At 43.9% G+C, this 15,469-nt stretch overlaps 2 protein-coding genes across 2 annotated transcripts; both read left to right on the top strand.

The window, feature by feature from the left end:
• The first annotated feature begins 1,268 nt into the window (after positions 1 to 1,268).
• On the top strand, positions 1,269 to 14,176 carry LOC119774492 (tripartite motif-containing protein 35-like). Its single transcript, XM_038272021.1, has 3 exons — positions 1,269 to 1,422; positions 3,704 to 5,079; positions 13,251 to 14,176. The coding sequence occupies exons 2-3, from the start codon at positions 3,721 to 3,723 to the stop codon at positions 13,275 to 13,277; spliced, it is 1,386 nt and encodes a 461-aa protein (XP_038127949.1). The 5' UTR covers positions 1,269 to 1,422; positions 3,704 to 3,720; the 3' UTR covers positions 13,278 to 14,176.
• Positions 11,655 to 13,319, top strand: LOC119774490 (tripartite motif-containing protein 35-like). The gene is made up of 2 exons (XM_038272020.1): positions 11,655 to 11,769; positions 11,866 to 13,319. The coding sequence occupies exon 2, from the start codon at positions 11,883 to 11,885 to the stop codon at positions 13,275 to 13,277; it is 1,395 nt and encodes a 464-aa protein (XP_038127948.1). The 5' UTR covers positions 11,655 to 11,769; positions 11,866 to 11,882; the 3' UTR covers positions 13,278 to 13,319.
• Positions 14,177 to 15,469: the final 1,293 nt, after the last annotated feature.

Below are 15,469 nucleotides of genomic sequence, written 5' to 3'. Positions count from 1 at the left end.
GAATCTACTTTGGGTGGGAAGTTCCTGCACTGTTCTATAGAAGCGTTGTGTGCAAGATGGATTTTATGGTACTCTTGCTTCCAGCTCAATTCACACACCAATGGCAACTCCCCGTAAGGTGAAAAAGTTTGGGGAAAAAACAACAAAAAACCGTGATAACTACGAGCATGAGCTACAAGAACGAGAAGAAGAGCTCTGCAGTTCTGTGTTTTGGCCACATGTGGCAGTATCATCAGAAAACTCCATCTTGCCCCTTGAAGGTATTGTGGAGGATTTTTGTGAATTTTTAAAAGACCCACCCTCTCCACGCGTGCGAGAGCGTGCACTAGCCCATTTCTCCTCATGCATGCTCTGTTTAAATGTTGTTCTCATAGCTCATACAAGCTTACTGTGTTTGATTGTCTGCTCTAAACCCTAATTCCTATATTCACTATAAAGAGCGGGGACTTATAGTGGATTTTATAGCAAACTCACTTAACTGACCATTCGGACAGATAATCACTACTTTTTGCTCCCTGTTGGTCATGTAACACCGCACAGTGCCTGCGCCATCTTTGTTATTAGTCGCCGCTGTCAGGTAGCGACAGTCTATGGCGACAGCCGGCCATTGTGACTGCCGATCCCATGATGCTTTGCGAGGAGAGCTCTCCGCGCAAAGCATTCCGGGATATACTGCCTCTCCTAAGGCCTTTCTTTTCCCGTCATACACTTTGTAGACATTTTTTCTCTTAAGACCCTCGGCCATTTTCAAAGAACTTCGGTGAGAAAGGTGAGCTTCAATGACTGTCTGAAACCGTAGCTCACTACAGATATATGCCTGAAAGTGCGCATGCACAGAAAAAGATAGCTAACCGACACCAGCACATAGGATGGCCTTACATAAACATGTCACCACAATGATTGACAATTAGGAGGACCACTTTTTTAGATGATCCACCTGGAAATAAAAGGTCGTCTTCTATACCTTTAATAACTTAAATGTGCCCCAAATATTTAGCAGCTCATGATTTCATTTGATCCACTGCATCCTGCAGACCATAACTTTTACTCATGTTAGAGGACCAGACAGCAGTGTCTATCCTCTGCACTTCTGCTGCACTCTACGGCTGCAGCACTGAGGGCAGATTTAAATGGTTATTCCTGGTATGATCTGATCATTGTAGGGAATCATAAAACCTGTCAATCAGTCATGAGTTTTAAAGCTGCTGGAAGGTTAAAATGTGACTGGACTTTGGAATGAAACACAGTCCAGTTGGACCTGAATTACTTAGAAGTACGCAGTTTGTGTTTGTCGATCCCAGACGATCGGATTCCCTTTCAGACCAAACCAGCAGCTTCCTCTGAGTGAGTCCAGCTGCAGGAGAGAAAAGTGGAAACCTCCAACACTGCTGCTTCAAGCTGCTCACACTCCACACACTGAAGGTGAGTTGGACCAAGAACACCACTCAGAGTCACTTTGAGGGAAGTTAGTAGAGGAGGGAGGGGAGCCATGACGGATGGAACCCAAGGGTGTAGGATTGAGTTAGAGATATGGGACAGGAACATAGTGGACACCTTCCAGAACTGTACATGGTTAGCATGCATTATTGGTCAAAATGCATTAATGTGGAGCAACTGGCAGTTGAGCAGGCTCTTCAAGTAACAACTCTCAGATATAAAAAAAATGCAATATGGAAAACCTTTTTTAAAAATTCACAATCCTGCAGGACAGATTATATTTTAAGTTATTAGTCCGTCTGTCTTATCTGTTGATCAGTTCCTATCTCTCCCTTACCTTGACTCTCCTTTAAACCACTGACGGCCGCTGTATGGCATTACAACATTACGGTTATATACAGTATCAGGGTTTAACTCAAACTTCAAAAAACAACATCTGTTGAAGCTTTTACTATATATAACATTCTTTACTAGCTGATTTCCATGTGTTTAGGCTTATATATTGTCAAATCTGTTTAAAGCATATCCTAACCCACAATGAAAGTTTTCTTTGATTAATTTTAAGGCCTCACCCCCATTACTGTTTTATCATCTTCTTCTGTTTGTGGTGCTGCATTGTCTCCTGGTGGAGGAAGGTAGACAAACACAGAAAAAACACATACACAGACAGGAATCCTGACAGTAAGTTTATGACCAACAGCGCCTGCTGGAGTTCTGGTCATCAAGTATTTTTTCTGGACTTGTGAAAAAACTACTCATTTAATTGGCTTTGGAGTGCTTCGAGCACAAGGCCCATAGGCCCACAAACCGGAGGAGGAGCCAGCGGAGACGGTGCAACTGACAAATAAGGTGCAGATACCAATTTGGGCTAACAGCAAAGCTAAAAGTGAACCCCTACAAACCGCTGGCCCCTATAATCCTAGTCTCCAATGTCCGCTCACTGGACAACAAAACTGACCATCTACAAATTGTTCTCTTCAGTAAAAGGAGTTTAGTAACTATTGCGCTGTTATCCTGATGGAGACATGGCTTTACTCATCCATACCAATCAACGTCATTAGCCTGGAGGGGCTCACAATATACCACACCAATAGAAACAGTGAACTCAGCAGTAAGAGCCAATGAGGGGGGGCTCTGTGTTTACATCAACAACTGGTGATCAGTCACCAGCTTCTGCTTTCCGAACATTGAACTTTCTATCTGCTGTCTCACTGTGTGGTGTGGAGGCTGCAGCACTTCAGACTGGAAGAAGGTAAGAAGAGTGGTGAGAACAGCAGGGAGGATCATCGGGGCTCCTCTTCACTCGATTAAGGACATTTTATCCCAGTGCTATCCCCATGGACTGTTCTGCCTGCTGCCCTCTGGGTGGAGGCTTTCTGGTCCAGTACTTTCTGCAACAGCTTCTTCCCCCGCTGCCATCAGACCGTTGAACTCTAAAGTAGACTCTACTTCACACTTGCAACATTATTTTGCGCCACCAACATCGCTGACACTTTTATAGCCCTTTTAAATATAACACAACTCTATGTTATACTGTATTTTACACCATATGTTTATTGCACTGCACTGAACCTTCTCATATGAATGCCCTTTTGACCATTATTTTTTAAACTGGTTGTCCTTTTCACCTACAGTGTTTCCATTCTGCACTTTAAATGGTAATGTTCACTTTTGTAAGCTTTAAGCAACAACATTTCATTTTGAATACACTAGGTGTATACAAGATGACAATAAAATTTGTCTAAGACTAAATTCTGTATGTATATATTGTCTGTTTATATTTATTTCTGTTTCTTTAGAACCATGGACCTGACAGTCCTTATTCTTCTTTTTTACATGTGCACATTGGTTTTCTTAAATTTAACTCTATGATGAAAGGGGATGGTGTGGCTTATTATGTAGTAACGTTATATTTAATGCCCACACAAGGGGGCGGGGCCAGCAAATATTTTATTTAATGCAATTACTTTTAGACTGTCATATATGTTGACAGGGAACACATACCCAACTGACTGTGAGTTAAGACAAGAAATTAAAGTGGGAATAGGTCTCAAATCATGGTGGAAGGGTTAACTGTGCACATGTATGGAATTAATTGAAAACCAAATAAATTACATTAAAAATATAAGAATTAATTAATCCAGCACTAAACTTTCCAATTTTATAAGATAAAAGCATATTTAGGTAAATATTTATAAATCAAGTATTTATCTCCTCTACAGTAAATTTCTTCCTACACCTTTAACTGGACCTTCTGTGTTTTCAGCTTCACTCAGAGACTAAATGGCTTCCAGACCAGAGGAGGATCTCTGCTGCCCGGTCTGTCACGATGTCTTCAAGGAGCCAGTTCTTCTGTCATGTAGCCACAGCTTCTGTAAGGAGTGTCTGCAGGACTGGTGGAGAGAGGACCTTAAACGACACTGTCCAGTTTGCAAGAGAAGGTCTTCAAAAGATTCTCCACCTGTAAGTCTGGCTCTGAAGAATCTGTGTGAGACCTTCTTACGGCAGAGAGAGCAGAGAGCTTCAGAGGATCTCTGCAGTCTGCACTCTGAGAAACTCAGACTCTTCTGTCTGGACCATCAGCAGCCAGTGTGTCTCGTCTGCAGAGATTCAGAAAAACACACCGAGCACAGATTCAGACCCATCGATGAAGCTGCTCAGCAACACAAGAAGAAACTTCAGGAAACTCTGGAACCTTTGAAGGAGAAGCTGGAACTCAGGAAGAAAGTTCAAGAGGAGTTTGATCAGACAGCAGAACACATGAAGGTCCAGGCCCGACACACAGAGAGGCTGATTAAGGAGCAGTTTAAGAAGCTTCATCAGTTTCTAGCAGAGGAAGAGGAGGCCAGGCTGGCTGCACTGAGGGAGGAAGAGGAGCAGAAGAGAGGGATGATGAGGGAGAAGATGGAGGCTCTGAGCAGAGAGATAGCAGTTCTTTCAGACACAGTCAGAGCCACAGAGGAGGAGCTGAGAGCTGAAGACGTCTCATTCCTGCACAACTACAAGGCTGCATTGAAAAGAGTCCAGCGCTGCCCCCTGCTGGAGGATCCACAGCTGCCCTCAGGAGCTCTCATAGACCAGGCCAAACATCTGGGCAACCTGGCCTTCAACATCTGGAGCAACATGAAGGACATGGTGTCCTACACTCCTCTCATCCTGGACCCAAACACTGCTGGTTCTCATCTCATTCTGTCTGAAGATCTCACCAGTGGGACAGAAGGAGAGGAACAGAAGCTTCCTGATAATCCAGAGAGATTCGAGTCTTGGTGTTCTGTCCTGAGTTCTGAGGGCTTTAACTCAGGGAACCACAGCTGGGATGTTGATGTTGGAGACAGTGAAGAATGGGTCCTTGGAGTTTTAGAAGAATCTGTCCAGAGGAAGGGAGAAGAAAAGTCTGGACGTCTGGTAGTACAGTTCCATGACAGTGAATACTCAGCATGGTCTTCACCGTCTCCTCCCACATTTGTCTCAGTTCAGAAGAAGCTCCAGAGGATCAGAGTGAATCTGGACTGGGACAGAGGAAAGCTGTCCTTCTCTGATCTGGACACTAACACACACATACACACCTTCACACACAACTTCACTGACAAGATGTTTCCACGCTTCTCCACTGCTGGTAAAATAAAAATCTTACCCATGAAGATCTCAGTAAGCAAAGAGCAGCTCTGATGTCCTGTTTCCTCTAAGCTTAATCAAAGACCTACTGGCTGCTGCTGTAGTGTAAATAGGGCTCAGTAACTGATTGATTTTATAAAAAATAATGTAATTTTACGTTGATTGAAGATTCAATTTTTGAAAATCTGTTTGTTTTGTTTTTTTCCAATGTACTTGTTAAGCTTCAGTAGCTCAGAGAGACATCAGTTTATTACTTTGCTCTCTAAGATGTTAACTCATCTCATAAACTAGATCACAATTTAATACCAGTAGATGCAAGCATTCAGTTTGTAACGTTTCCATTGTTTACAGTGGCGGGGGTGTCCAAATGGTTTAAAGGCATCTTTTACAGCTTGGATTTAGTTGAATTGAAAATAAAAGGCTGCTTTTTAAAATTAATTTATGTCATTTTTTATTTTTTTGTCATGAAATTTAAGAAGAAAAAAATATTTTATTAGTGTTGGGATCTGGAGATTCACCACCTCTCTCCAGCAGAGTGCGCTGTGGGTCTCCTGGGCTGGAGCCCTCCAGCACACCTGACGCTCATTAGCCCATCAGGAGACCTTCCTACATAAGCAGCAGCCAGACCTTCCTTCAACGCCGCAGTGTTGACCCAGTTTGGTTAGCGAACCTGAGCCTCTGTTATTCAAGTGAATCTTAGTTGTCTCTAGAGAGAAACCTGATTCTAATCTGCCTCTGTCTTCTTGCTCACAGGAAACCCGTCTAAAGTCCAAAGCTCTGGATGAGCTTTGCTTGTAAACCTGCCTGCCTGCCTAAGAGAGCCAAACCAGAAGATCTCAATCTGGACTCCTCCTGCTGCTCTCAAGGAAGAGCTGGAATCACAAACCAAGGTCTGCCACGCATAAGTCAGAAGCTAGACGCTGCTGCTGCTGAGCACTCTGCTGAACCAACAGTCTCTGGACCCAACCGGTTCCCTCTCTCACAAAGATCAGTCTGGACCTCTTCAAGGTATATTCTGAATAACCTAAACTCAACAAACCATCTGACTGCCTGGCTAATCAAACTATCTGTCTCTGCAGACATCAGTGAATCCAGTCCCGGACCAGTGCCTGAACCAGTTCATGGTCTTTGTGTGAAAACCTTCAATAAACTCTGTTAAACTTTTACTCTGCTTCCAGTGGTGTTCTGCATGTGGGTTAAGTCTCTTAAGCCAATCATGACAATTAGATTTGCAAGGGGAAAATCTGCGATTATATCTTTAAGACATGTACACCTAACCCGGCAGCCAGATTAACAATGTGTAACACAAATTTAGTTCTGCACACTATTAATCTGGGACTGCTTCCACTGAATCAATGGGAAGGGAAGGAAACTTTAAGCATAAAGCGAGCCACTTGGGCGAAGTGATACCTCACATGTGGTGTTCCTCAAGGCTTCATTCTGGGGTTCCTCCTATACATGCACCCCTTCGCTCAGATTATAGCAAACAAAAGATCAGTTACCATAACTATGCAGACGACATGTAGGTTTACATCACAATGCCACCAGGTGACTACGAACCCGTCACAGCATTGGTTAGATGCTTAGAACAGATCAATATGTGGATGCAGCATAATTGTCTACAACTGAATAAAAACAAAACTGAGGTAGCAATCTTCAGACCAAAGCGGGAGAGATCCAGAGTTCGCTCACAGGTTCAGCTACTACAGCTAGAACCCACTGATTATGGCCAAAATCTTGGTATTATGATAGACTCAGGCCTTAACCTTCAGAGGCTCATAAAGGGAGTTACTAAGGATCTAGAAAAACTCATCCATGGGTTTATCTATAGTAGAATTGCTCACTGTAACTGTTTTCATAGGTTTGCCTAAAATATCCTTTAGACAGCTGCAGCTGATCCAAAACGATGCTGCTCGTTTTCTAGAACTAAGAAAGTAGAGCCCTCTGTACAGAAGTTCTCAGATGATTCTGCCATCTTAGACTGTGCTTCTGAGGGGAACAAGCTGGAGTATCGATCAGTCATCATGACCTTTGTGGACTGGTGTGAGAAGAACCTCCTGTGCCTTAGCACCCGTAAGACCAAGGAGATGATGAAGGACTTCAGGAGAAGACCCCGACCTCACTACCTCGTGAACAACCAGAGGCAGGACATAGAAACCTGGGTGCCCTCCTCTCCGCTGATGTCTGCTGGGGCCCTGGCAACGTAGAGCGGGACAGAAAGAGACTAAACAAACTGGTGAGAAAGGCTGCGCTCTGGACTCAGTGAAGGGAGTGGCTGAGGGTGCTTTCCAAGCTTACATCCATTATGGACAACACCTTTCACCCTCTGTACCAGACTTTAGAGTTTAGACTTTTTAGACTTTAGTGAAAGACCTTTACACCCTGTTTGTAAAAAGGAGCGCTACCGCAGGTCATTCATCCCTGCTGCAACCAGGCTCTAAATCGCAACACTACAACAGTAATATCTTGTGCAATGTATAATGTGCAATTACTATTTAAACCCTGTGTAATAGCCTGTTTCTTTACATTTCAATTCAATTCACTTTATTTCTATAGCGTCATTTCACAACATATGTCCTCTCAAGGCGTTTTACAGTTAACCAGATGATAGAGTCAAATTGATTCGACACCCAGTGCAATAGCTATATATAAGATATCCATGTAAATAAATACACATGTAAACTCCCTGTGCAATAACCCCGTGTAATAATCCTACTGACTGCACCGTCTTCTCTTTTTGACTATTTGAGCTAATGTCAGGAGTACATTTCTCCACTGTGAGATCAATCAATCAATCAATCAATCACTCTAATAACCAGAAATGGAAGACCAAGAATTCAGCCAGAGACAACAGTAGACATTTTTGATCAGTTTATCAAATATGAAACTGGCGCAGATTGAGACAGATTCATCAGAGTTACCAACTGGAATTTCTGAAGACTGGACAGTTGAGTGACCAGGCAGATACAGAGGGCAATATTTCCAATGTTGAACTCTGGTTCAATAACCTTCTCAGAGGTTGGGGACAAACTTTGAGAGTTTCTGAAGAAGCCATTTAGTGCGTGACATCACAGGAGATCCTTGGAGGATTGCTGAATCTGTCCAGGTAGGTTTTGGAGGAACCCTTCTGTTAGGTTTATTCAATGATGATTATAAAGTTAATGTGTACATATGAAACATTGGAGAAAGAGGAGAATTTTGTCCTATGACCTTATCAATTGCCTTGTCAGAAGAACACTCTATTTTGTAACCCACCCCATCTGTTATGATCTGCTAATAAAAAGGCTTCTGCAGAGGAAGTCCATCAGAGAGTAGATGTAGCTGAATGTAACTCTCTCCTTCTACAGAAGTTGTTATAAAATCCCTCTTCTGTGTAGAGTCAGTTCCTCTTTTATGAACCTACATTTTTTAACCTAACACCTTCTTTAACAGTTACCCGTTGGTCAAGGGGAATACACAGGGTCCGAAGAGCAAAACAGGCAGAATGATAAAGGGGGCAAAACTAGAGTACGGAATCTGAGAGCAGGTCCAGAGTAAAAGCCAGCTGATCAGAAATCCAGATACAATCCAGAGGTGAATCAGAGAGCGGGGTCAGAATCAGAGCGGAGTCAGGGCACAGAATACAGATAAGAGCTTCAAAATCTCACTATGACATGTCTGATAGGGTTCAGTCAGGAGGAAGAACCATGTCAGAATCAGGCAGACAGGTAAAGGAATGCTGTATTAAACTCACTAATGGCTCGTAATAATCTGATAATAGTGATTGGTCTGAGAGGTGGTTATATAGTCAGGTAAGCAGGTGAATCTGATGAAGGCTGATTGGGATGGGAAAGAGATCACAGGTGTGCTGAATTAGTGAATGAGAATTCAACATTGTGTGACCAGCCGAGGGGTTGATCTTATTAGACAAGACGCACCAGAGCACGGAGTAGTCTACAATAATTTATTAATACATTTCATTAAAACACTTTTCTTTAAAACATGGCCTCAGGCCCACTACTCAGCCCCTAAAAAGGAAAAGGCATCAAAATAAAGACAATTTAAATTATTCCCAAAAAAAAAACAAACAAAACATGCAATGCAAAAGAAAACAAATTAGTAAATCAAAACAAAGGAAGGCAAACAAATGAGTAATTTAAATAATAAGCAAACAAACGGCAAAGAAAAGAACACAACCACTGCAAACGATGGGACAAATTGTCAGTGTCCGACTTCTAATGTTCCTTTACGGGGCCAGAGGAGTCGTGGCCCGCTCGTTCGGCCAGCCCCAGCGTCAGCAGGCTCTTTGGAGAGCGGCCCAAGCAAAACCGGCCAGACAAGACAAGACAGCAGGAGCGTCCAAGCACTGCAACTCCGAAAGAATCCTAAATTAGAGAACTCGTTAACCCTGGATTCAGGAAAGATAAATTAAATCCTAAACAGGTAGCTTACCCAGATGTGGTGACACAGCCGACCAGGGAGGGAGCGGATCAGCAGGCGAGGGCCGGATGGAAGCCGCCCGCCGCACCAGCCTCCAACTGCAGCTGCCAACGCCAGCCGCGCAACGCTGCAGAAACGCACGGCAGGTATTGCACCAGAGCCCGACAACAATCCCAGCCCAGATGGCAAAAATGGCACTTACTATTTTGGATGAGTGGATCGAGCACACCAGCCACTTGGGCAGCCGACACAGAGTAAAGGAAACAATGCACGCACCTCGCAGCGGACTGCTCAGCTTAAAAGCTATCTGCCCCGCCCACCAATCACTCGCTACACCTGGTGTGTGTAGTTGGGAGGGTGGAACACCATCCCACCACAATTGGAAACATTACCCTCTGTTGAACGGCACTAGTGCCAAGAATCAGGTGCCAGAGTTTTGTAGCAATACCTCAATGTTTACTAAACTAATTGGACAGAACAAAGAAGAAATAAGTGGAATATTAATAATCATAGTATGTGATTATAATTGCCAACTCTGCAACTTATTGGGCTTCTTCCTTCTGTTTAATTTTATTTTTAGTTTATTTGTTATTCTGTACTTTTGTAGTTGTTTTCTGTAAGTTTTGTATTTCTTTAGTTACGCTCTGTTGCCCCCTTGTATCTGTTTCCTTTCCCTTGGCTTCCTTCTGGTTAGTTCTATTCACACCTGTTCCATATCAGCTCATCAGCCCATCCTTTTATCTCTTTCCCGTATATACACCCCCTCTCCAGTTCCTCATTGCTGGTTTCTTGTTGTTTTGTTGCTTCCTTGTCTTAATTCAATTCAATTCAGTTTTTTTTACAAGGTACTTTAAAATTCAACCAGATCATCCATTCAAATTGATTAAGAGTTTTCTATCAAAGGAAAACCAGTTGATCTCATCGACTCATTGACTTAAAGGCAATCCCTCACACTAAGCATGCTTGTAGCGACAGTGGAGAGGAAAAATTCCCTTTGAACAGAAAGGAACCTCCAGCAGAACCAGGCTCAGTGTGAGCGGCCATCTGCCGAGGCCGACTGGGGTTCAAGGAGACAAGCAGAGACACAAAAGGCAACTGTAAAGGCGGCCCCGTCCAGGAAACACACAGCCAGGCAGACGAGCTCCGAGCCAGCTCCCATGTCAGAGGATGAAGAGAGCAAATCCAGCCAGTCACAATCAGATAAAAAGGACTGCACTGAAAAACAGGCTGATCTCCTACATCTATGAACAAAGGTGTTGATGGCAGCAGCACAGCTGATATTTCTCTCAAGGATGGAGTCACAGCAAAACAGACCAGTTGAAGCTACTATGAGAAAAAGCATAGGGAACAGAATGTTAGAGATTAAACTAACAGATTATGCAGAGTGGGAGAATAGAGATAGAATAATGAAAAAGGGGTCCCTATGTCCTCCAGAAGTCTAAGCCTATAGCAGCATAACTATATAGATAGCTCAGGATAACCTGGGCACCTCTAAATATAGGTCTCCAGGCTCCCCATGTGTGTTTCCCGGACATTTACTGAAGTTTTCGGTTTTTCTGTATTTTTGGATTTTAGTGTGTGTACCTGTCTAAGCATTAGGCATGAATTCACCTGCAGGGAAGGAAGAATGACGAGGGGCTGAGAGTGTGATGGTGTGAGTGCCTGGTATGTTGAGCTTGGTGTGCATCAAAGGACTGATACCAGGGGATTGCCTCATATCCCAGGAAATTTAAAGGTATAGTGGAGGATTTTCACTAATTTTTTTAAATATCTGACTTGTCAAATCTCTCTCTTACTTCCTCTGTACCAGCTGCCACACAGCAGGGAAAGGTTCCACCTCCAAATGTGTGTGGAGTGAGTCACCATACAGAGGCCAGAAAGCCATCAGTTTCAACGTCTCTACATTACTTACTCATTTTCTTTAGAGTATCTATTGTGTGTTTTAGGTTTAAGGATTCAATGACAGATAGAATATATGTTGTCACTAATTATGTTTTTTCAGACAGTAGTTTGATTCTGATCTCTGCAAATTAAAAGGTAGAAAACTGTTCAGCGGAAAACAAAGCGAAAGCAAATTGAACCTTTGTTAAAACAAAACAGCACAAACATCAGGCATCCGACCTTGCAGGTTTAAGCTCCACCTCTCCCTAAAACATGTCAGGAAGCGTAGAACCAGTTTCTCATTCTGATCATTCAGACCAAACCAGCAGCTTCCTCTGAGTGAGTCCAGCTGCAGGAGAGAAAAGTGGAAACCTCCAACACTGCTGCTTCAAGCTGCTCACACTCCACACACTGAAGGTGAGTTGGACCAAGAACACCACTCAGAGTCACTTTGAGGGAAGTTAGTAGAGGAGGGAGGGGAGCCATGACTGACTGGACCTTCTGTGTTTTCAGCTTCACTCAGAGACTAAATGGCTTCCAGGTTAGAGGAGGATCTCTGCTGTCCGGTCTGTCAGGACGTCTTTAAGGATCCAGTTCTTCTGTCATGTAGCCACAGCTTCTGTAAGGAGTGTCTGGAGAACTGGTGGAGAGAGAAACCAGTAAAAGAGTGTCCAGTTTGTAAAACAATTAGTCTCACCCCAAATCCTCCATGTAATCGGGTTCTGAAGAACCTGTGTGAGACCTTCTTACAGGAGAGAGACCAGAGAGCTTCAGAGGATCTCTGCAGTCTGCACTCTGAGAAATTCAAACTCTTCTGTCTCGACCATCAGCAGCCAGTGTGTGTCGTCTGCAGAGATTCAAATGTCCACAGAAACCACAGTTTTGTACCTATAGATGAAGCTGCACATGAAATAAAAATAAGTCTTTGTTCGTCTTTAGAAACCTTGAAGAAGATGCTGGAGGTAAGGAAGAAAGTTCAAGAGGAGTTTGATCAGACAGCAGAACACATGAAGGTCCAGGCCCGACACACAGAGAGGCTGATTAAGGAGCAGTTTAAGAAGCTTCATCAGTTTCTAGCAGAGGAAGAGGAGGCCAGGCTGGCTGCACTGAGGGAGGAAGAGGAGCAGAAGAGAGGGATGATGAAGGAGAAGATGGAGGCTCTGAGCAGAGAGATAGCAGCTCTTTCAGACACAGTCAGAGCCACAGAGGAGGAGCTGAGAGCTGAAGACGTCTCATTCCTGAACAACTACAAGGCTGCAGTGGAAAGAGTCCAGCGCTGCCCCCTGCTCGAGGATCCACAGCTGCCCTCAGGAGCTCTGATAGACCAGGCCAAACATCTGGGCAACCTGGCCTTCAACATCTGGAGCAACATGAAGAACATGGTGTCCTACACTCCTCTCATCCTGGACCCAAACACTGCTGGTTCAGAACTCGTCCTGTCTGAAGACCTGACCAGTGGGACTGTAGGAGAGGAACAAAAGCTTCTTGATAATCCAGAGAGGTTTGGGTTTTGGTCCTGTTCTGTCCTGAGTTCTGAGGGCTTTAACTCAGGGAATCACAGCTGGGATGTTGATGTTGGAGACAGTGGAGGTTGGAGACTTGGTGTGTTAGAAGAGTCTACCAAGAGGAAGGGAATTATAGTGTCTGGATTGTTGATTATATGGTTGTTTGAAGGGAAATACTATGCGCAATCTCCACCAGCTCCTCCTGAAGTTCTGTCAGTAGAGAAGAAGCTCCAGAGGATCCGAGTGAATCTGGACTGGGACAGAGGAAAGCTGTCCTTCTCTGATCTGGAGACAAACACACATATACACAGCTTTCACACACACAAATTCACTGACAAGATGTTTCCATTATTTTCCACTGGTGATGATACAGTAAAAATCTTACCCATGAAGATCTCAGTGAGCAAACAGCAGCTCTGATGTTCTCAGCATGAAGAACACAAAGTCCAAATGAAACCTTATTTATCTGATTGAAACTCAGCATTTGAAACAGGAAACTGGAGATGATCTGATCTGACTGATCATCTGGTTGTTTTCAGGTCAGTTTCAGATCTGCTTCATAATCTGTCCAGATGCTGCAAACTAAGACATGAAGTGGATGATGTGGAGTTTAGTTTGGTTCTGACAGCAGATCCAGGTGTGCTGATCATGAACAGGGAACAGGTGAGGTTAGTGGAGACATCAGGACCCTGGAGAGTTCTGCTGATGGAAACAAACTGAGATCCAAACATCCACACTGATGAACGCTGCAGAAGAAACTCAGAGGTTTTCATGTTTAGTTCAGGAACATCTCAACAGAGTTCATCTAAAAATAAGTTAACAAACAAACATTGTGTCTTGGTACTTCAAATCCTGGAACCACAGTGTTCATGGTGAAGTTTTCTATTCCAGCTTTGTTCAACCGGTCTAGAAGGTTCTGTTTATCTCTGTTAGTTGAAGGCTTATTAAGATTTTCTGTTGGCTCCTGGGCCAACCTGCATCACATTTATTAATTATGAATTCATGCCGCTTGAAGCACTGCTGCCTTGTGTCATAAAGGTTAAGGGTTTCTCTCTATGTGCTCTGTTTTCCCCCTACAGTATTGAAGGTAACTGTAGATTGTACCATGTTGTCCCACACAGCCATTAATAAATCATTGCAAAATGTTGCATGTGAAAGTCCCGGTGAAATTAAATGCTGGGATGCTGGAATATATTTAATCCTATGTCTGCCATGTGCATGATGGTTTGGTCCAAACCCAAGCTGCAGCCATCATTTTTTCTGTAAGATTTTACTGCATGTTTAATCCAATAATCAGTAAAATAAAAATCTGTACTAAATGTTGGTTTCTGTTTGGAGTTGTTTAGCGGTTTCAATTCAGTTCATTTATATAGGGCCAATTCAAAACTCACATCATCTCAAGGCACTTTACAGCGACAATACTGTTAGATTTATTAAAATTTATTTTAAGGAAAAAGACACTGGCCCCTCTCTCAAGGAGTTTGGATGACCACCTTATCCGCGACCCTCTGGTATACCAGGCACTTTCCAATGAACTCTGCACCTTGCAAGATAAAGGCGCAGTGCCTGTGGACCACCTGCTGGATCCAGGGGACTTTTACTTAGTCTATTTTCTGGTTGCGAAAAAGACTGAGGGCCTTTGTCCGGTTCTAGACCTCAAGGGACTGAACTCGTATCTGAAGGATATGCCCTTTTGCATACTGACAACCAAGGGGTCTTGTAGGTGATCTCCCTGGGCGACTGGTTTGTGACAACTGACTTGAAGGATGCCTATTTTCATGTCCCCATTGCACCAGCTCCACTTTGCATTCCAGGGATGACATTTTTGGTTTGGGGTCCTCGCCTTTAGGATCTTTCTGTCTCCCTGTGTGCCAACTAGGGCAGCAGCAGTCCTGTCAACACAGATACAAGGCATTCAGATGCTGCCCTCTCTGGACTACTGATGATTTTTTCCAAGACACATGGTCAGGCAGTCCAGGACACCCAATTGATGCTCTGCCATGTTCAACAACTAGCTTGAAGGTGAAATTACAAAAGAGCATCCTCACCCCTTCCCAGGTGATGGTGTTCCTGGGTGTGCTCCTCGATTCCATCTCCGTGACTGCCCACCCTTCTCCACACCAGGTCGCCAGTATTTTTACATTTTTTTCCAGCTTCCAGTATGGCACAGCACCAAATTTTCTGGATTATCTGTACCTTCAGGGTATGCTCACTACTGCGTCCAGTGTGGTTCCACTAGGACTTCTCTCCTTGTGTCCTTTGCAGATGTGGATGAACAGCCTGGCTTTGAACCCTGCCCATCGTGCAAACAGGCACAAGCGGATTTGCATGGTGCCTCAGGTTTTTCTGTCTCTGTGCTTGATCCAAAGGGAGGTTGTTTATGCAGACACCTCCTTCAAAGGCTGGGGCGCAACCCAGAGGGGCCCTACAGTGCAACAGGTGTTGTCTGCACATCTAACAGACACATCAATGCCCCATTGCTGCTTGCTGGAGCTCTCACACTTCATGTTTTATTTCCGGAGTTGCGGAGGAAGCACGTTTTCGTCCGGTTGGACAACACAATGGTGGTCACTTCTATCAACGGCCAAGGGGGGTCCAGGTCCCAGTGGCTG

Source organism: Cyprinodon tularosa, unplaced genomic scaffold, assembly GCF_016077235.1.
Source record: "Cyprinodon tularosa strain WSP-4 unplaced genomic scaffold, ASM1607723v1 ctg814, whole genome shotgun sequence".
Classification (NCBI taxonomy): domain Eukaryota; kingdom Metazoa; phylum Chordata; class Actinopteri; order Cyprinodontiformes; family Cyprinodontidae; genus Cyprinodon; species Cyprinodon tularosa.
This window is presented reverse-complemented; position numbering and strand designations above follow the sequence as displayed.

Excerpts from the sequence above, each read along its gene's own strand:
- LOC119774492 (XM_038272021.1), top strand. The coding sequence starts at position 3,721 with ATGGCTTCCAGACCAGAGGAGGATCTCTGCTGCCCGGTCTGTCACGAT. Across the intron at positions 5,080-13,250 it reads TAAAAATCTTACCCATGAAG|ATCTCAGTGAGCAAACAGCA; the intron begins ATCTCAGTAAGC and ends TTACCCATGAAG.
- LOC119774490 (XM_038272020.1), top strand. The coding sequence starts at position 11,883 with ATGGCTTCCAGGTTAGAGGAGGATCTCTGCTGTCCGGTCTGTCAGGAC.